The sequence below is a fragment of the Silurus meridionalis genome, chromosome 6, assembly GCF_014805685.1.
Source record: "Silurus meridionalis isolate SWU-2019-XX chromosome 6, ASM1480568v1, whole genome shotgun sequence".
Lineage (NCBI taxonomy): Eukaryota > Metazoa > Chordata > Actinopteri > Siluriformes > Siluridae > Silurus > Silurus meridionalis.
The window spans coordinates 22,428,485-22,451,796 of record NC_060889.1 but is presented as its reverse complement, the minus strand read 5'-3'; the positions used below and the strand labels follow the sequence as shown (position 1 = coordinate 22,451,796).

At 36.7% G+C, this 23,312-nt stretch overlaps 1 protein-coding gene across 1 annotated transcript in view; it reads right to left on the bottom strand.

Moving 5' to 3' along the window:
- svep1 (sushi, von Willebrand factor type A, EGF and pentraxin domain containing 1) overlaps positions 1-23,312 on the bottom strand; it is an 81,371-nt gene that overhangs the window by 56,346 nt on the left and 1,713 nt on the right. The window contains 3 exon segments of the mRNA XM_046851094.1: positions 7,032-7,208; positions 8,803-8,826; positions 8,829-9,057. Coding sequence (XP_046707050.1) covers positions 7,032-7,208; positions 8,803-8,826; positions 8,829-9,057 — 430 coding nt within the window.

Genomic DNA, 23,312 nt, shown 5'->3' with positions numbered 1-23,312 from the left:
ATATAAATTACTGTTTCTAACTTTATTTTGTCTCAGTGTTTGATTAATGGTTTTTTTTTTTTTTTTAATATTTGATTTATTACGATGGTGTTCATAATTTCATATTCATATTAGATATTCACATCACACTAAGTATAATTTTGCATTTTCTCTTGTGTTTTCTTGACATTGTTTACTGCTACTCTACAGCTATACTGTGTTGAACTGTAAGTAATGTTAGCACACAGCTAGCTAGGAAGTTAACAATTTATACACTAGCTATATTGTTGTCACAAATAGACACAAGTGGGATCTCAGTGTGGAAATCTTCATCGTTATCTTTATATTCTCAAAAACTTAAATACCAGAAGCCACTTTTGATAAGAACAAATGTGAGTAAATAAAGCAAAAAATACGATAACAGTCAGGTGCTGTGGCTAAGAGATCTACTACTTTTATCTAAAATGTTCATTTAAGGCTGTGTATGGTTCAGAGACATGAAGCTTTTTTGGTGAACTCACAAACTAAGCTCATATATAAAATACATATATAAACATATATTTTATTCTTGGAAACATTTGAATTTTATGCTAAAAAAATATTAATTAAACAAAAAAAAAATCCTTTACAAGTTATCATTTAAGAAACAGATTGTCAAGAGCAGGATGGCTTGCAGGTAAATTCATTCATTTTTATGATATGCTGAATATGTAGTGTTTGAGAAGATCAAGCTCTCAAATAAATGATATTCCAGATTGTTCTCCAGATCCGGAGGCCCAGGCTGGATCCTCTCAGGCTCATACATCAATGCCAAAAAAGACTGTACACATCCTCACTGGAATATATATGAGATCATGGCTACAACTGCACTGCAGTAGAGGTGACCAGCTTTTAATGTTTCACTGAATAACATAGATGAAAGAAAGAGACATTTGCAGAGCAGGTAGGATTTAAACTGAGAGACAGTGACACGGTAGTGGAAAGTGGGGGGAAAAGACGGGGGAATGATGAAAAAAATTGGGTTAAATGGGTTGAGGAAGGGGAAAAAAAAGTTGTGGGTTTCCCTGAAATTCTAGTATGGAAAGACCTTCACTGTGCTCTTTTATTTGACACACGAGAGATAAAGGAACTCCTTCATACTGGGAAAATGATATAACCGGTAATTACACATTGTGTAATGCCTCAGAGACGGGATCGACACTGGAGGTAACCCTCCTGTTGTATCGATTACTGGCAATAATCAGTGTGTAAGACAAAAAAGCTTTAGCAGTCTGGTTTATCAAAACACTTGAGAGGTCAAAATATCAGTGTTTGAACAGGCTGTCAGATTTGCACTAAGCATTGATGTATTAATATTTCAATTCAGTTTTATTTATATTCAACAATGGACATTGTCTCAAAGAATCTTTACATAGATAAAGAGGTTATACATTTGAATGTGTATGTTTATTTCCTTACAAATTTTTTCCTAATAAGCGAGCCAGTGGTGATGTGGCAAGGAAAAACTCCCTGAGATGTATGAGGAAGAAACTTTGAAAGGGTCAAACCAATTCTCATTTGGGTTCCACCAAATGTCCATTCATTACAGATCCATCATGGTTAAGGTGTACTGTTCAGTGATTGTTTAAAGGTAAGCATGACCTACAGCTCTGCATAAGAGAGCTCTGAATAAGAGATCTCAGAGAGCTCTTTAAGGACCTAAGAGATTTCAAACTATCCTAACCAACAAGGATGAATCTTTGATAAAAAATTAAAGGTTGGATCTATCTATTAAATCAGTGATGATCAGCACAGAATGTTCTACCCATAGAGATGTGTCTAATCTGGAGTGTCAACTGATTCTGTTTGTATTCCTATGGTTCTTTTGACAACATTCCTGAATTACTGTTGAATCTTCTGAATTGCTACAAAGCTTCCTGGGTTTCTGAAATATTCCTGTGGTAAAAAGGTTCCTGTGGTGCATATAGAGTGGATGTTTGAAGTTTCCCCTGTACAAGGAGAAAGTGAATAACGAAGGTAGGGAGACAGGAGAGAGGGAGAGAGTGCATGAAGGTTGGCAGTGATGCAGGAGACACAACATGTTTGCAACATTTCCGTTTCGGCTAAACATTCCCCAAATTCTTCCCGTTTTCTCCTCTGTGTCCTTCCTGTGCTCTGGTTGGATTTATGGATGTCTGGCGACGTTTGGGTGAGAGTAAATATTTACAGGCTATCCTTTAAGGAAATGAAGCAGCAGCCCCTCCCTGACCTTTGACCTTCAAGATAGTGAGGCATCGATCATACGACAGATGCCACATGTCACATCGGCTGTACTCATAGGAGGTGATGAACTGTGAGACAGTAGATAAAGCAGGAATGTTGATCAGGTTAAACTCATCTCTTACAGCTGATGAAGGAATTACTGGAATAAGCCAGTGAGATAACAGTGCTTAATTGCTTTGCTTTTCCTTTTTAAAACATGTCTTATTTTTTTGCACTTTTCTAATAATCTTATCATGAAAGCAGGAAGACGGAGAGTGAGAGAATGAGCCCAAGTGACTCTCGCTTTTTGCAAATTTAATAGAAAAAGCTAAAAAGTGGTAGCTGACACGATGTTCAAATTTATGTTGAGCCAGTCACAAAAGTAAAATAAAGAAAATGTTTGTGTTGCCATAGTCTTTATCTCACCTGAAACAGTTTTTCATATAGCACAATATATTTGGATCATCGACAAAATGTCAACAAGTGATTGTTAGTTTGTTCTTGCAAAAAGCTGTGGCATTTGTTTAGTGTGTTTATTTACTCTCAAAATGTTTAATTTATTTCCCACTTGGACCATGTAGTATTGTTTAAAGCTTTATTTTGTTTGTAGTGCCTTTCTGTTGGTTTTGGTCCTGTCTCAACCTCTGTTGTCTCATTTAATCTATTGGTATTTGCCTGTTTGCTATTAACATTTAATATGGTTTCCTATTCATATATTGCTCTTTCTGTGTTTGGCTGCAATCCCTGCCAGTTCTCCTCCAAGTAAAAAACATTCTACCACCAGACACACAGCACCTGACTTTTGTTTTTAAACAGGTAATAAAATTCAGAACAAACAGCATGAACTATAGTTACAGCATTGAACACATGAAAACTCAACAGGAGTTGATAAATATACTTGTACATTTTTGTACATTTGCACATAAAAAAAACTTATAGCCCAGACATACAATCTGCTTGTTCAGGGAGTCTGGCTTACTGAATCATCTATACCTAAGGGGGAGATCTACAAACATTTCAAACTAGCAGTTGAAATAATCAACGTGCACTTTTTCATTTCAGTTTTAGTTGAATCTACTTCCTGTATTGCACAATCTTACAAATTAGCTGCCAGATTATTAAAGTCTGAGAAGAGAGAAAAAAAAAAGACGACTGAAAAGCTGCTTTCATTATTTAAGCACATTTCAGGTCAGCAGTCTGTGTGGTATATCTTACAATGTTCTGAAGACCTTTCCTTGTTTGGAGGATCACCTGCAATAAAACAGTGATTGCGGCTCAACTGCTTTTTATTGGAACTATAACTTTTCACTCCCCCAGGGTGAACCCTACCCTCTGTAGCACTTTTCCTAATGACCAACACACACCACAGGAAGGTTAAAACTCAGATCAAACTTTCAGTCATGGGGGTTATTTTCCTTGCATCAGGTTTTACAGCCCACCAAAGACTGACCTAGCTCTATGCCTAGTTCCTTTATGGTGTTGTGAAAAGCTTAACCCATAACCAGCTATTTAAATCTTCAATTGTGACTACAGAAGACAAGACACTATACAAAGCCTGGGGAAGCTGCTAAATAAGCAAATCAGATACACAATTTATTTAAGCATGTCAGGCACTACAGGAAAGACCACAATAGCAATGGTTCACACCATCTCTGTGCACTCTCTCTTCTGCATTACCCCAATTAAACCATTAGACTGCCTATGGGGTGTGTCATTGCTTTGACGCCATCTAATCACACTTTAATACCAGGACTATTTGTGGTAGCTTTGATGCTAAAACTGGCACATGGGTGGTAAGAGAGCTAGCCAACAACACTTACCGCAAAGTTTAAAATAATACCGGCATAGTGCGGTTATCACCTAAATATTGTGTTTGTTTTCTCTGGTAGCAAAGAACATTCTCCAAAGCCACCACAAGCTCAGACACTGGATCATGTTTCTAATGTATTTGGGTGAGGTTAGAGTGGGGTAGTGGATCAGTCTACATTTATGAGGGTTGAAATAATAAACACTTTTGGTGTGTAGGAATGTACGATATATAATATATACACTTCCCATTACACTTGTTTTAAAAATACAGAAATAAAACATTATGAAAAGAAGATACCATTCTGGTAAGTTTTTACTCTAATAAAATAACACGTAAACAAAAAAACTATGAAACAAGTTAACATTTACGCTTGATTTCATGCGAAAAGTGTGCATTGATGTGTATCTGCTTAAGAGATAAGTCAACAGACTGTTAACACATCAGTGCATCTATTTTAGCTTCCAGAGCAGCATGAAACAGCAAAGAGAGAAAAAGAAAAGAACCAATGTAGAGTGAAAGAAAACATCTCACTGTGGACACATTAATTACAGACCACCATCATCAAGCCTTATTTCTTTCTGTATGCGTTAAAGCTGAGCTCTTGGCCTCTGCTTTCTTCCTGTGTGCATTTGCAGAATGTAGCCCTTTTATTTCACAACACTGTATTCATTTCCTGAATCGCTTTCAGTCGCACAGCATGAGCTCCTTTGCGTCTTTTCTGTTTCTGTCTGCTTGTTTTGTGATTGCCAAAACTGGAGTGAATCAGAAGGACTAAACTACATCAGAATCACTGACATATCTTTTGTCCATGAATATGCATTAAAGTATTTCCAATAGTCTATTCTCTTCATTTCATAGTTTTTCTGTCTGGTCCAAGTGTAAGTTTTGATTACATTTTCTATCCAATTAGATTTTAGCCACCACATCACGTGTTGCCAGGGTCAAAGGTATCTTTCTGCCTTGTTCCATCACTGTAAACACTGCATGCAACCTATTTTTTACAATCCATGTTGCTTGAAGCTGTTGCTTTAACCAGATTGTGACTTGCTTAGTCCAAAGCAACCTAGAAAGCATTCCAAAATGTCATTTTTTTACGTCAAAGAGCGCACTAGTCAGAGCTCGCAAACCGCATCTATAGCAAACTGCACAAGCTCAAATATACCTATGTGGATTTAATATATGTTTTTTCATTTCACAAGACTGATAAAGGAGAAATAGTTTTGGTTGCAGATACACTTCACGGCGGTGCAGCTGCGGCTGCAGTGAATGGAGACTTGTTACATTGTGTTAATTGTGCTTTAGTAATGGCATTTTCACTGCATGAGATACCTGTCCGAGATGCAGCTTTCTGTTATACTGTGTTTCTGTATAATATTGATTTTTATTTCCTATAGTATAATAATGGTGTTAAGAGGTGGATTAATTCAGGTAGGACACCACTTAAAGCCTAGGTGTGAAATGCACAGCCCACCAATGATATATACTATATTCATATATAATTGACATTTAAATATATACTATATTATAATTATACTGTTTGCTGGATGAATTATATTTTATACCTCCAAGTACACATCATATATCTTAAATATTTCTATTTATTTTGTCTAGCTACAATACAATACACAGTTTATAATACACAGTCCAGTTTAATTTAGCTACTTTTAAAAAAGGAAAGCAAATTCATACAAATTATCTTTGTACAATACTTTAGTTACTTCAATGAAATAAAACCAAACTGACAATAATTATACAAATTAAAAGAACGATATGTTAGTTTAGATTTGTATGAATGGAACTTTAAGAAAAACTTTAGTTAACTTGAGTCATAGAATTTGAATTGATCGCATAAATCAGAAAATAAATAATAAAAAAATACTTAAATTGGTTAAAAAAACTCAGCGTACTGTACACCTCTATAATATGTGATTTCACATTTAAACTCGTATTTGAAAGTAATTATCTTACACCTGCTGTAATTGAAGTGATTAAAATAAAGATCAGCTAATCTTTTAGAATGTTCTTGGCATCTCAGCATCTTCATCTGCTGAAGACATGGTCTGCAGAGAGTTTACAACACAGCATGTAATGGAATCTCAGTGTCAAATGGTATCAATCAGGAGAAAAGTACAAAAGAATTTCCAGAGCATTAGATGTTTCAATTACCATAAAACACCATGAAGGCAATCATCACTAAGTGGAAAAAAATTGGACAAGTGACATCACCAAGAAGAGGATGGCCATCCAAAATTGAGACAAAAGATACAATTAAAGGAGCAGGAATATCTGGATAGTACTGATTACTCTCTGCATGTGAAAACAATCTAAAATACTTTTCAAGTCTGTGTCATTGGGTAGGGTATCTAAAGAAAAAAACTAATCCAAGTCTGATTGAATCTTTAATGCAGGTGAAAAATCGTGAACAGGTCTGGTGAGACCAAGGTAACACCATTAGGGCACAGTTGTAGAAGACTCTATCTGTTTGATGTAAAAAGCAAGACAGCTCATCACCCAAAGAACATACACAGGGTGAAGCATGGTGATTGCAGCATTATGCAATGAGACAGATTGTCTATGACTGGAACTGGGGCAGAGGAAACCATGGATTGCTCTAAATACCAAGAAAAAGACAGCTGAAAATAATAATAGAAAAATGTCACCCTCCAGCAGAAGCACATGCAACAACAACCCAAAGCACAAATACAACTTAGCAAAGGAATTCATAGGAAGCAGATCAATGTTTTGGAATGGCCCAGACTTAAATCCTGTCCAAAACCTCTGCAATAAGTTAAACAGGTCTGTCAATTTGATAGATCTGAAGCATTTTTGCAAGTGGAATAAAATTGCAAAATCAAGTTGGAAAACTTTTGTATTACAGGCAAAGGGTTCTTTAACAAAGTATTAGAACACTTTCACATAAAAATCATTCCTCACACACCACCCTTGCAGTCTGGAAGCTTAATTGTATCTGTACATAAAATGTGCTTTGGTATAGACTCACCTGTGCATTCGAGCTGCAGGCCCTTGCCATAGTGCCCTTTCTCACACACACAGTCATACTGGCCAGTGTGTGTGCCACACTTACAGCTGGCCATCAGGTCACAGCAGTCCCTCCCTTCCACACACAGAGAGGAGCAATAGGACATGGCATCCTGGATGTAACCACCTGAGGGCAAGTCTTTAAACGATAGAGAAAGAGGGGGAGAGGAGAGAGGGAGAGAGGGAAGCCAACAGTTAACAAATGGAAAAAAAGGACAGTGTGAACAGATAGTTTTGGCTTTGAGAACACTCAGAATCCAGATTTTGTGTGTGTGTGTGTGTGTGTGTGTGTGTGTGTGTGTGTGTGTGTGTGTGTGTGTGTGTGTGTGTGTGTGTGTACAATAATGAAATCCAAAATGCTGGCAGAATGCTGTCTTATATGCAGAGCAAACAAAAGTGGATTGGTCTCCAGATGTTAACACGCACACACACACACACACACACACACAGACTAGAGTCCAGCTGTTGGCTGAAGTCAGAATATCACTCTGAACAGGAGACATATCTTCCCTCAGAAATACCACTTATTCACAGAGATCCTAAGTGGCTCTTTATGAGCGTTCCTGCATGGCTGGCTGCAGTTGGATGATGGATTAAATACATTTGTAGGTAGAACATGTTTACTTGGCTATTGGGCCTCATATATTAAACTGTGACGGTTCTCCACATACAGAAACACGAACATTGTGATTCATTCCAGCGGGTTTTGTATTATATTGAGGTTGCTATTAGAAACAAGAACTGGGATTATGAAGGGAGAGATGAAAACATTTGTTCCAAGAGCAAAGTCAGGAAGAGAGAGACACAGTGAAACCGATACGGGTAGCACCGGATTATAGGAATATAATTTTTTTCCTTGCACCTTATCCAAGCAAAGTTTTCATTAAATATTGTGGGATGGCACATTTACAGCTATGTTCACGTATGCAGTAAAATCTGTTTATTCATTCAGGATTAAATGTGACTCTTAGTGACATACTGTATATTTGTGGAAATGTGTATCCAGCTGGAAAAGGTTCTAAAAACCATCAGTTTATTACACAACTAGAGACAACAAGATAATACTAAGGTTTACAATGCTTTTCTTACATGAAAGACTCTTTGAGGTGTAGGTAAGGTCATGATATGAACTTTGGATGATGCAGTTGTTTCTTCATGCAAATTATTATGCAGTCTTTGTGCTACTATAATGAGGACGATATTGTAGGAACCTTATTGTAGAACACCCAGAGATAAGTAACGTTTGTCTGTGCTTTGGTCTCAAGCCACTTCTTTAACATTCCATAAGTCAGCTAGCCTGTCATGCTAACCTGGTAAATAGTGAACACACATTTTTAATAGACCATATAGTTTCAGTAATGTTGTTCATTTATTATTGTAATAAGCAGACATTTTGTATTATGTCATAAGTATTGTATGAATACATAATTTCCTTTTTTTGGGGGAAACAAATGAAAAGGTCTTTCCACAAATCTAGTGGATGCAGAGCTCATTGCTAGGGTTATTTTCAAGCAATAGTTTAAGAAATCTATCTGACCTATAAGTACTTAAACTGTTCAGTCTGAAATTATTATCAATCTTTGATATAAATAAACTCCTGTTTATTTATACCCTGTAAATTTTACTGTACTTTCCTTGGACAGTTTCCTTGGACAATAATTGGTATTAGTTATTCATTTATTCATTATTTTCAGATATTGTGAACTGCATCATTAGCTAATTTCAGATCTCACCTTCATGAAGTGCACGCCGTGCAGAGCTTCAAATTCGGCAAAATCGTGTACAAAGTAGCAGTGCTGATCTTTGGGATGTGAGGCCATGTCGTGAAGTTCACGGATATTTCCCTGCCAGATGCCCAGGGTGAAGATCTCTACTCCACTCCTGCGAAGCACTGCTGCCACTGGCCGAGGATCTCCACCGTTCGAGTAGCCATCTGTGATGAGGAAGATGACTTTTGTGGCGTTCTGACGTGAATTCCGCAGAATTTGCTGCGGAAAGATGAACAAGTTAATACCACTTTCTGAACTAAAAACTAAGCATAGCAAAAATGCTAAATAATTTAATTTGAACATTTTTATGCACCTTTATATGTGGCACTGGTCTCAATATGGGCTACTGTTTCACTTGTTTCCTGTGTACTTTGTCTGTTATTGTAGACTAATGAGTGTTACAGGCTAATGGGTTCAGATGTTTCCACTTTGTAAAACTAAACCAAGTCTGGAAATAAGTCATCAGTCTGTCGCCTCATAAAGTTCTAAATCTAAAGAAAAGATTGTAAATTTTTCTCAAATAAAAACCCAGTGACCATCACAAAATCACCAGAATATTACCAAACACACAGAAGTGTGAACAGAATTGAGAAAGCAGAAAGTGTATAAGAGACAGAGAAAGCCACTATAGTCTTTATTCTATAACTGGATTCACATCAAGGACAGTAAGACCACGACCTGACCATATCCACACACACGAACACGCACATACACACAGATGTACAATTTGACCGCAGTGATGTCAGTGCGGCCAGACCCTTTGGGAGTGGGCCCTTGAGCTATAAGAGGGTGTGATTGTGGCCATTTATGAGACAGTAGCTCAAAGACACAGTTGGCACCCAGTATATCTGGTTCTGGTTTACAGTTGGGAAGTGAGTCAATAGTTAGCAATGGGAATAGGCCACAATAAAAACAGTCAAATGTGATGAGACACCGATTTATAAAAAATTAATTGAAACTCATGTAACAGGTGACTCAAATGGTGATTTGCTATAAAGTCATTAGCATTATTATCGGAAACACTCATCATTCTTTTGAAGCATTCATCTGAATTCTCCTGGAAAATTTTAAACCAGGATCATTCAGTCTTGAACATTTGTATAATTCTTTTTTTATAATTGCTTATAGACTCTATAAAGGATTGTAATTATATCAACATTTTAGAGGTATAAATCTGAATTTGAAGAAAAGGCAAACCCAGATATTAACATAGAGGGAAATAAATGTATGTGGTGTAGGTGGGATGCTGGAAGAGATTTATCAGAATGGGAAAGTGGCTGATTAAATCCTTCTGGCGAGTGGTCAGTACAGACAGGGTAATTACATGCATGTGTTACTGCCAAGCTTTCGTTACAGATTTTCTGTAATGACAAAGAAATCCTGCTGAAAGGATGGTAAAGAGCACATTTTGCTCTGTCTGGGTTTTTTTTAAACCAAAGTTTTCCAAATTATGTCATATCCCAATCCCACCCAGTAGTGGGGTTCCCCCCATTTCATGATAATCAACCTAGTGGTTTGGAAAAGCACATGATTTCTCTCAGACACCCAAAGCCATTAACTGCTGCTTATGAAACATAATAGCAGAGCTAAACCTGAGAACTCTAACTGCTCTCTTCGGTATATACGAGCTGCATGACCTGGGCAAATACTGGGCACACACTGTGGTTTGCTTTTTTTTAAGATATGTATCGTTATATTTACAGTGTGTTTGCATGCATATCACCTTACAGTGTAACACTATATGTTGAAAATAGTGTAAATTGATTTTTGTAATTAATAAAAGAGTAAAATGTATTAAGATGTACATCACACACAGATTTTATCCAAAAATGTAAAACTAGCCAAGTAGTCCAACAATCTCTTTCTCTCTCTCTCTCTCTCTCACACACACACACACACACACACACACACACACACACACACACACACACGACTTTGTAATTATGGGGTGGCACAGCTGTGCTGTGAACCACTGTTCCTGAACTAGTCCTTCATTTGCCCACATAGTGGTCGAAGAAAAACACACAACACACACAAGCTTCCCCCCCCCAAAAAATGTATTTGTGACTGTGGTTTCCAAATAGTGGTCCTCGTACTGGGAACCGTTTTAAACTTTCATAATCTAATGCACCTGTTCCAACATAGTGCTTCATTTAAAAATCCTTCATCAGCTGAACCAGATGAAATACAAGAGTATTTCTCAGCCAGTCTTGGAGTTCCTTCATCGTGCAACCACCCTGAGCAGGTTTAAATATCATAAAATCCCTGACATACGTTCAGAATACAGTCCAATATTTAATAGCAGTGGATTTTACAGTGGTTAGGGGTTTTGTGATTATGGGACCTGAAACCTATTTTTTCCATACAAAGTCCATACAAAGTCAGACAAAGTCAAATTCAGAGCTGATATTTTTTGGTGATTTAGTATCATGATTAACATCTTGAAGTACTTTATTATGTTAGGGATTGTATAAACAAACTGGTAGATAGTCATCATGCGTGTTAGTAATCTGGGTTAGTCAGAAATAGGATTCTATGTAGCAGATTTTGAATTTTTTTGCATTCTTCACTGGCTAGAAAATGCATTTCATTTTTCAGCTTTCCTCAGGAGAATCTCAAAATGTTTCAATTTCATGTGCCTTTTTTCTCACAGCCATGTGTCTTTGATTCTGTTTTGTTTCTGTCTCTGTCCTGTCACTTGTTTGTTGCACTATTGTTTTCACCTTTTCTGTTTTGTCCTTAATTCTCTTGCTTATTAATACCTATTTCTGTCATGATGCTTTGCAAAATTTTATACTACATATGTTACTGAACTGTGATTACTTTTTGTGTTTTTATTCTCTCATCTTTTTGGCTCATACTAGTTTTGTGACCCTCAACAGTGACACTACTTATGATTTCTGGATTGTTCTAAACAAAGCACACATTGAGTTCACATGCTTGTCTTTTGCCAGTAACATTAAGGGTGGAAACTGGTCAAGCGCTTTTGATTATTTGGATTCCATGTTATGAGCTGTTTGTGATTGGTCCATTGTTTCTCAGATAGTTTGCTTCTCAGACTTTCTTCTTCTAAAAAAGATGTCTGGTTCTTCAGATGTTCAAACATAGGGGCTCATACTAAAAGGACATGTTTTTTTTAAGGGGCATGAGCCTTGCTGTTCAATTACAGCATCTACTGCATGAAAACTAGTTCTATTTTTCAAGCAGAAGACTGTATGAATGATTTTTGTTTGCTAAACTGTCTATAGACGAGTGAAATTCAACACCTGGCCAAAAGACATGTCATGATTCAACATGATGCATTTGCATGCCTGGTGTTAAAGAATGTTTGGACGGGTTATAATCACCACATAAACCTGGAGAAGCATCAGTAAATGCTTTTAGTGTCTCTCTCTCTCTCTCTCTCTCTCTCTCTCTCTCTCTCTCTCTTTTCTCGCTCTCTCTCGCTCACTCACACACACACACACACAAAAACAAAAACCCACACACGCACACACAAAACCAAAAAACCCACACACGCACACACAAAACCAAAAAACCCACAACTAATTCCTATCATCTGCACAATGGAGGACAAATCTTTCCCACTATTCTAACATCAACATGACAGGACCCCAGGACCAGGAATCATTAGAAACATGTCTGGGATTTGTTTGACTATTCTGACCACGATGTGCCTTTCATCTTGAAGCTTTCACACCTGCTAACATGGATATAATCCTTTATCCAATCATCTATTTCCTATCTGTGACCACAGAGCATGCTAACTGAAGCATCACCACATCACATTGTCCTGATTCATGAAAACATACAAGAATCGCACAAGTATTGTACTGGTTTACTCATTAAGACCTTACAAAGAATCTGTTGAACTGGTCTCAGTGTGAAATGCTGAGTGTCTTTAGTCCGATTTGTTCTGGATAATAACTGCATTAATGTCACCAAGGTAAGTAGATGAAAAAAGATGGAATGTAAAGAAAGTTTTTCATCTCTCATGTGAAAAAAAACTGTATTTTATTTATGTGACTTTGTTCCATGTGCTGTCTGGGATATCACATGTTCAAAAAATTCCAACTCGAATAAAGAAAGAAAGCCGGATGGAACAAACTCCAACAAACTCCATGCTTGGTCAAAATCTGAAGCAGTATTTTCCATTTTTTTGAACATGGTATCAGTTCTTGGCTCTGGTGCCATAAACTAACAACATCAACATGATCACTCAGGTCAAAAACATCCTCAGCTGGATAAAATGAACTGCATCCAATCTTGTACTATTGAGCAACATTAAGTCTTAAAGTAATCCTGAAATGGTCATGGGAACATTTGCAAATTAATATGTGGTGGAAATGTGGAACAAATGTGCTGCCAGCAGAAACTTTGACATTAAAACAAATACCTGTGTAATAAATACAGGTTTTTATGTCTCAGTGCTGCTACATTCCCAACACTGGTGCTGAATTAGTTTCTATAACAGCACCTCTTACAGTAATAATGGTTGTAATCAAAAATCAAAGGTTTACATTTATAGCATTTGGCACGTGCCCTTATGCAGAGCAACTTACAAAAGTGCTTTGAATTCTTTATCAGTAAATACATTCTGTTAAGTATGTAAATGTACACAGTCTAGAATCGTGCCTATTGTAACAACTCATTCATGTTTTTTACGCATTATGACAAACCTGCATTGTTTTGTCTAACTTAAATTCAGAAAAGGTTTATATAATTACAATGGTTATATCAATATAATTTATAGGAGTCATTGGCAATTGATTGTGATATATATACATGATTTACCCTGGAGTGAGCTCCACATAGATTTATTTATTTCACCATCATGTGTACAGGCTAACCTTTATTTTAGAAATGTATCAGGTCATCTCGACAAAATTAAAGAAATGAATACAATAGTTTAAAAGCCTATATAATATAAAATATGCTACCTTCACCATAACTAAAACCTTAAATAACAGATGCAAATCCACTACACCATGTAACTGCTTCTCTTAAATGAATATGGTTAGCCTAATCTTACCAAACTGTCAGAAACTCTCTTTTAACCCTGACATTTTAATGGACATGGGTTCTAATATAGGGATACAAACCAATTTTCCATGGACTCTCTCCATTGCTATTACCCGCTTGTGTGTGATGTTGGTGTGTACATCATTTAAGTAACTGACATGGTGGGACATTATGCCAAAAAACTATACAGGACATAGTTAGCTGATTAATTCCAAAACAACATTTATCTAACATTTCTTTACATACATTTTAGTCATGAGAAATAAGAGAGTGTGTGTAAGAGAGAGTGAGAGAGAGAGAGAGAGAGAGAGAGAGAGAGAGAGAGAGAGAGAGAGAGAGAGAGAGAGAGAGAGAGAGAGCAATATCTGCATTTGATCTGGTAAATGCAGTAAATTATACATGCACTATATTTAAATCAAGAAAGATTCCTAGCACAGATGGCAATCTTGCCTGTAATTGAAAAGAAACAAAAATGATAGGAAGGAGATGGATCTGAAACCAAACAAACCTCATCAGTACATCATCAAATGTTGGTCAGAAAAACATACAGTGCTGGGATTCTAAAAAGAGCCCATTTGATACATTTGATTTGATATATTTCAGAACATAACAGAGGGAAATAATTGGTGGAATTATAAGAAAGACCAGGAGACTGCTATTGTGCTCTTAGTGGCTTTGAATTAGTTTTCCACTGCCTTTTCAACCTGTTGGTCATGGACAATTTTACTAGTTGAGTTCTGGCATGTGAGAACACACAGCTCTATCCTTTTTGTCCTTTCGTTCTAATGGCCCTATCAATCTTAGCAAGCTTTCACATTTAATGTTTACCACTTTTTAATGAATTCTGTACTAAATGAACCGGTCTGAGACCACCTGGGGCTCTGAATTAACTGACGTGCTGGAAGTAAATCAATAATGCTGTATTTTTTGGCTCAGGTGTAATTTTTGTAGACATGAGCTACTTAACTGTGCTATAAGGTGTGAACTTGAGCACAGAACAGAGATGAAGCACTGCAGAAGCATGATGTGTATAGAAAACTGTAAGTATATTAACATCTGAACATCATGCCCATATGTGCTTTTTTAAATATATCTCAGTCCAAACTTAAACACTGGTCAGGATCTCGTGTCTGGTGGTCCGGAGCGCAGTCTGCGTTCCAATTCTTCATCTGTAATATTAATTCATCTGAAATGTGTTCAGTGGGATTAAGATCAGGGTTCTGTGACATCCACTTGAGTTCTTCCAACAGGTCTGGGATAGGCTCCTTAATTCCAGTGAAGGAAAATCTAGTTCAACACATTTCAATGCAATAGATTGCAATAGCGCCACAAATGAACAGACATACTAGCCATATAATATATGTGTGAAAGTGGACTTAAATACTTTTTATACCAGGTTACAAAATCCCAACCACTTACTCTGCCTCACAATTCTCCATGGGGCTTATGCTTCTCCAGAATCATCTCCAGAGTTCTTTCGCTTTAAAGCAAACACATTTTTCATCTTAAGTGTCAGCTAGAGGACACTACTACTCCCACTACTCTGCTTCCTCCAATCTGCGCCTCCACGTCTTAAACCATTTGCCCTGAGGTTAAGTTGAACCTCCCACCTGTGGCTTAACTCTGATCTCTCTAGTTCATTTCAGATCATTTATATCTGTTTTTGAGTTGGTGAGAAGATTCTGTTCAGAGGCCTTCAAATACCAGCATGGTTTATGCCTTACCATCTGGATCTGATTGATAGCACCTGGCACAAGGGTAAAACTATGGCATTGATCTTGGCAAAGAGGTTTCAGGAAACAAGGGTAAAGCAGACTGCAAGGCATGTCGGGAAGGAAAAATGTGGTTATTAGATATCTTTTTATTGCATGGCTTAAAAGTTTACTGGGTTAACAAAACTACAAAATCTATCTTTTACACATAAAACAGTAGTTAGTAGGTAAATTAGGTACTCAACAAGACAAAGCTCAACAAAGAAAAGTTTAGATTATTGGTGAGTTATGGAATCAGTGTTAGACCAACATACAGTACATAAGTAACTAGTATTTAACAAATGATAATGGGTTCACAAATAAGAACATTTAAGAGACTCACTTTAGGCAAAAGTGGTTTACTTTTTTTTTTTGTTGTTGTTGCTATATCCCAACTTGTACCACATAAGGATAGAGCTATCTAGGTTCCTGGTGACCAGTATGGGAACACGAATTTTAAGGTGCAACATTTTGTTGTAAGTCCATTAGTTTTTATTTAATATTATTCAGATTCATTTTTTAATTCATTTTCAGTAAACCACTTAATGGTGGCCAGAGAATATATAAATATTCTGGGAATATATCCAGTTGCTCACAATGCACTACCACAATAAAGTGAGCTCCGGCCCCTTGTTGGTAACACTTGTTGGTAACCCTGCCCACTCTGCAACTGTAACTTGTACTGCTATGGACAGAACTCAGAAGCAGATTTCAGTTTTTCCAGCTTAATTTGAACTGCAGTGATTGCCGTTGGTGCTGGACGCCGTTATGGTGTCATTGGCTTTTGTAGGAAATAAACAAGGCTGTTGTTTACACTTTTCCAAGCTCAAAACCTTCATCTTTCAACCCCACAATCAATGTGTTGTAGTTATCGCACACAAACGGAAATGTCTGTCTTTGTGTTTGTGTGTGTTTGTTCAATATATTTTCTCATACCCTGGTTCTAAACACTTTTCTGAGGCTACTTTATTTCCAGAGGACCATTTTAAGTGCCTGCTGCATTTTTTTCCTCTAGGAAAAATAACCTGTTTTAAATGAGCTCAGGATACGAAGATGGAAAGCAATCTTGCTGATGCAAATGTATGAAGTTTTGAGTGCAGCCAAGAATGAAAGCCCCAGACTGCAATACAGGAACCGAGAACCTGGCAGTGCATTGCATTGTGTTTAACATTGTGTATTTAACATATTTTTCTTTTTTGTCTGTTGGTTCGATTTATAGTGCTGGCTATAAATCATATCATAACCTTACATTAATGTACTCATTCTTGTTTTGTTACACATATTATACAGTGTTTAGAAAGCACCATAGCATGGCTGAGAGAGATCCTACTTTAAATAGCTTACATCCCAGTGCTCTTTAAAGTTTAGCATTTAAAGTTCACACTTTGAATGAGATACAGAAGGTGCTACTGACACCATTGTGTGTATCTGTGTGAGTGGGTGGCAGATAAGAAAGTGTACGGTCATACCAAAAAGGATTAACACTTTACAGCAGGGATCACATTATTGGCCTGTCACAGTTCGTGCAGATAAGAGTTCAAGTCATAGTACGTATAGTATATGTCTAAAATTAAGATGAAATCCTTGGTGCAAAAACTGAGTGCAAAACTATGAAAAGGGTCTATTCGAATATTAAATTATATACTGTAGCTATCTTATACGGAAAATATTTATGTAGTCTAATATGCAAAAACAAACCTTCTAAAGGATGGGTTGAATTCTAATGTGCAGGTTTATTAATTTTGTCTCGAAGAGTACCTAAATTTTGCCACGTAAGTGCATTTATGTGGGGCCAGTAAAAAAAAACAACAACAACGGTTTGACAGATGCGTGTAAAAGTGTCCCAAAGTGGGATATTCCTAAGATAGAAATCCGAATTTACAGCCATCCTGACCTTTCTAAATTAATGATTTGAAAAATGAATAAATGAATAAATCGTTGGTTTCATTTGTCTGGATGCAGTGGCCCATAACAAAAGCCAGACTCCCAATACCAGACACTTTCACACAGGGACCCCAATGGCATCAAGTCCTTTAATACAAGGGTTTCCCTGAAAGATGCAAGAGGTATTATGTACTACTGAGCTAACATATGTTTTAGCTTTTTGTTCGCTCTAAATTATTGTTTTTGTTTACTAAATATATAGTTCTCCAAAATTAGAAATCACCAAATTAAAACTACAAACCAAAATGCTTTATTTAAGCATCAAGGCTTCCGTGTAGCTTTAGATTGTCATTTTTATGTCCAAATGTATACCACATCTTATTTACTTCATTACAAATACTTCCAAGGTATGTGTGTATGACTGTTTTTTCCCCACCTCCATCTTCTCTCACAAAATATTTAATTACTCCTATAGCTGTTATTTTGTTTTCATAAATTCTGCTGAATAAAGCTGAAGAGGGATGAATGAACATGTGTCTGCATGAACCATGTAAGCAACCCAAATGCATTCAATAAATTCCTGTTATTATCCCGTTATAGTGTTACAGCCACGTCAGCTAAGTGTATACAATTATTTTAACCTTCACTGTCATATAATCACTGAGGCTGATTTACTGTCTGCTGAAATTTCATATCAAAATGTTCAAATGCAAAAAAAAAATAGGATCCTCGAACCCTCTACTTATGTCATTCTACCTGCTCTCTCCATATTTTCTTTTCTGCCCTTCACACAAACATTTGTAAATACTTAAAGCAATTATGCTAATATTGTGTCACATATTCTTTGTACCCTGTGCAGTTTTTTGTACCCCAGCCCTTTTAACAGCTCTTTAAGCTCAGCTTTCATCAACCTCACCACCACCCTCCACATTCTCTCACTCACTGTATTGAAACCTTATTTGCCTTGTTGAAGTTTCCATAACACGCCTCATGATGTTGGCAAAAACTAGGAGCAGAATTGTTAAAATAGCGATGACAGTACCAATTAAAAAGTAAGAAAGAATTAGTGTATGGGACACACTCACGGCCCGGTGTTTGACATCTCAGAAATGATTTTTGATTGAGGTCGGGTCTGCTGAGTTCATTTACTCAGAGATTTTCATTTAGTTTGAAAAGTTCAATGACAAAGTTTGATAAGAGTTGTGAGATTGTTAAAACAGGCCCGGTTCCTTGCACAGAAAGACAAGAACATGCTGTTTCTTCACCTTTTGATCCTATTATTTAAAGCTGTCTCGCTTTTTTGTAATAGATGAAGGGGAAACAGAGACAAAGGGGAGAAGACAAGAAACAGCTACTATGGAAATAATGAGCTGACTCTTAGAAAATTCTGTGTTCATTTTCCATGGTTTCAATTTTTATTTGAATGAACATCTAAAATCTCAAAGACTCGAAGGATCTTTTAAAAAGCCTTTTTCTAGAAAACCGTTTGAGCTATTATAACTAAACAAATATTGAAAAACTGAATTGGACACGTTTGAAGATTCCACAGGGAAATCATCTCCACATGTCTGAATGCTTTTTTTCTTTATTCATTTTTAAGATTGATTCTAATCTTTTTAGTCTTCTTCAGCTGCATGAAGAACATTTTGGCACCAAAATCCTTAACTGTGATTCCTCAGCTTTCAGTGATAAGTTTTTTTTTAAACTGTACATTTGTTCCTATAGACTTCACCCACATCCTGTGCTCATTCTCTACGAATGCACATAGTACACAATTTTAAAACTATTGTACAGCTTGCATTTAATATTCTACAACTGTACACTGTAAAAGATTTATAATTACCACTATCTGGTGATTCTACATCAGAATTTCCCTAAAGTTGCTTTTTGTCATGGTGCATATCCTAAAACTGAACTGATCTATTGATACTTTGATATGAGGTCATAATTGATTATTTCTGTATAAACCTTCTGACAAATGACAAGCCTTCATTTTTAAAAACAGCATATCAGAAACCCATAACTGTTTAATCCAATCATTTCTTCAATCCCGAGCTTAATAAAAGTGTAAAAACATCAGTGCTATGGCTAAATTGTAGTACGAATGCACATAATGATATCACGAGACTCACTATGATTATTGTGACAGTTTCCTCAACCTAGATCCTCAAGTTTTTATCTTGTTTTTATTGATGATAAAAGAAAAAAAATGCTATTGATGATATGAGCCAGGTGCAAACCAGACCCAAAGTGCTCTTCGATGCATTACACACAATGCTTCCTACTGCAAGTCATTTGTTACTACAAAACCACAGCCAGTTCTGTTCAACATAAACCCGTCAGACGTCTCATTCATCCTCATCCTGCACATGATATACTGTAATCTACTGGGGGTCAACAGAGCCCCCTGGGTCTTATCTCTCTCTGTCTGCAGGCATTTCTCAGACTTTCAGTGCGCTTTAAAGAAATTCCTGGCTGCCTTATCTGTCTGTTGGGGAGAGTATTGATCTCGTTCATCAATCCCTATTAGCCGCGCAAACACGTGTGCAGGAAGCAGCAAGGTTTTGCTGTTGAAACCCAATCCTCTCTTATCATCCCAGCAGGGATAGAAGGAATACCAGAGCTGTTTGCTGTTTCTCATTTGTCTTCCTTTCTCTGACCTTTCGTCTCTCCTTTTCATCTTTTTTGTTGTGTAATTAACACTTTTGTCTCGAGCCAATCTGCTGTGGCTTAATGATGTAACAAAATGTTTTTCCTTTTAATCTTGTAAACATTTCAACTAAACCAATTGTATTTTTCCATTCATTTACACCTACATTTGCAGATCAGAGCAGAAACAGTCAGCACATTTATATTGTGTGTGTGCATGTGTGTGTATGTGTAAATATAACTAGAATTTAAAAAAATTGATCTACCAGTTGCTCATTAGTTTTTATGCTGCTTTGTTTATTAAACAGAGACATGCTCCAGGTCAGAACCGGGTTGAGTAAAAACGCTTGCAAACTTGCTAACAGCCACGGCAACCATGCAAGCTGATTTACTCACACGGTTTACCGAGGTTTGCATAAATAAATAAATAAATAAATAAATAAATAAATAAATAAATAAAAGAACAGCACATGTCTTGTTTTGTGTATTTGCCTGATTGAGTATGCAATTTAGGCCAAATGTTCAGGAACAGCGATTTTATTGATAATTTGTATAATAATATATTTATTCATTTTAACTAACTTATGCGGATGTGACAAAGTTCAGTAGCAGTCTGACTGCGGCTAACAACACATACATAAACCTCGTTTACATATTGCTTTTTCCGCTTAATTTGCAAGTGACATCATTCCTGCAATTATTCTTTCCAGCACACCCACTTTTTTCACGTGCAATTTAACCACCATCCACATGCAAATTAGTGCTGATTATTTTTGATCTCAGTAAATCAGGGCCTCAGTGGGAAACATACTGACAGATGGTTTTGCACAGCTAGCAAGTGAAATTAGAACTAGCGGCTCTGTTTACATCCAGCGACAATCTTTCTCCCACAGTCCGGGGTTCAAAACCAACGCTGAAAGGGGTCAATGGCACTCAAAACACTCAAAACACCTCTCTCTGGAATTTCTGCTGGGAAATGTGGTTTTTAAGAGGGAAGAAAGTATTATTATGCAAGAATCCCTTTCACGCCTCCTCAGCAAAACTTGTATTGCTCACATGGAAGAAAAAGATTTGACAAGGCTGTCCAGTGCATACAATTTGAGAAGTCCCAGCTGCTCTCATTTGTATGTGCATGCTTGTGAGAATGGGATTTCCTGCTATAAATATTACTAGTAAATTCCTAAACTCATCTTCACTCCTGCTACAATTACTGTCTATACACACAAACCTGTCAAAATCTCTGACTTGGGAGAAAGACTCAATTTTTAACACTAAAGTCTTAATTTATCCAAACGAAACCTATTATGCATCCTTCCTGGCCTTAATCAGAAAAGCGTCCAGGTGAAAAATCTGCAGAGCATAGGAAAGAATTCACACACACACACACACACACACACACACACACACACACACACACACACACACACACACACACACACACACACACACTTATGCATACAGACACAGACAGAGGGGGAAGCATGAAGTTGTTTTGGCACTGGTTTTCTCTAGGGCAAAGACAAGAGACTCTGGCAGTAAATGATAATCCGTAGAAATCATACAAAGAGCAAATCATCAGAGAGGAAAGAACCTGGCTACTTTAAAGAAAGAAAGTTTCACATTTTTACAGATTAGGAAATAATGCAAAAGGCCATAAAACGCTGACCATGTGGAATTTTGTAATCGCTGGGACTTCCATTCCATCATCCAGTCTACAGACTTTAACCTTTATCCCAGCATCACACAACCATGGAGCTACATTGAACTTAGCTGAGTGCTTATACAAGCCACAGGATATCAGATATGAAAAGGTTTAGAAAGATTACATGTCTTTGAATACATCTATGAAGTTTAATGGCTTTTTGGATACTCAATAAAGAAACACAATTTTATAGGGATATGGATTAAAGGGAATGAAGTCTCCTTTAGTTATACCATTTTTAGTAGAAGGGATCCTCCCACTTTCAGCATGCAGGAATCTCTTAACTGGAAAAAAAACCCTCAACAATTCACTGTTTGATTAATTATTTAAATGTATAATAATGTTCTGCCTATTAATGCCCAGTTTTCCTGAGATAGACTCCAGATACACTGTTAACCTGTCCAGGATAAAGTGCTTACTGAAAGTATGTGAGAGTCAGGGTAGGTTTAAACTCATTCAGTTCAAATAATAATTCAAGTAAACAATTAACTACGAGAGCATACTTTTAAATATGTAAATGTTGGGAATGTAAATTATGATTTTTGCCTATACAATAATTGCACAGACCAATGGATTCCACTATGAAAAGTGCTAACATGTACAGTAATACCTTAGGTATTATAGTGCGTGGTTGGGTGGTATAGTGAATATATGCATGTGTATTTCCTAAAAATATAAAAAGAAGGAAAGAATTGGAAAAAGAGAGGGAGAGCAAGTCATATATGTGTCAGTGAAAAGGAAAAGGTGTAATTTATTAGCAATAGGAAACTGCCCGTTATCTCTGTTTCTTGTCTGATTCGAAGAATTAACTTAAATGAATCACAGCTTTATGCCTACAAAGCACAAAAGGATATGACTGTAGTTATTTCCGCAATAGGCCTTACAGCTGGGGAAAGTGGGCCTGAATAAGATTCAGAGGAATCTTTCATCACAGAGATGAGTTCACTATTATAATTAAAAGATGAGTTCTTTCTCTGAAGGCAGATTATTAACTGTCTTACTAACAACTGTATGGATTAAAGGTCCAGTTTGACCAGATCGTGTGAGCATCTATAGCCAGAGCATCTATGAATACAACAATAATAAAAATTGCAATCATAAAAAACAGTAGTTCCTGGTATTGCTATGCAATGCTGGTTGCTGCTTTTTTTATTTCCAGGCTTAAATTTCCTTATTCTGGCCCAGAATTTAGCTCCCCACACCCTTTTTGTAATTGTATTTCCATTTTCAGGCAGCAGACAGGGCTCTAGACATTACAAACTTAATTATTTCAATATGACTTTGCATAATTTATTATTTGACTTGGGCATTTTACCTATGAATGTGTTTTTAGTATTTAAAATGCTAAGTCTTTTCAAAACATTTAGTTTAGTTTTGCATCTCACAGTATAGCTGGAGGTGGATCAGTGCATACAAAATGTCAACATGTCTCCTGTAGCCTCGCTTCACTCTGGCCTCACGCAGCC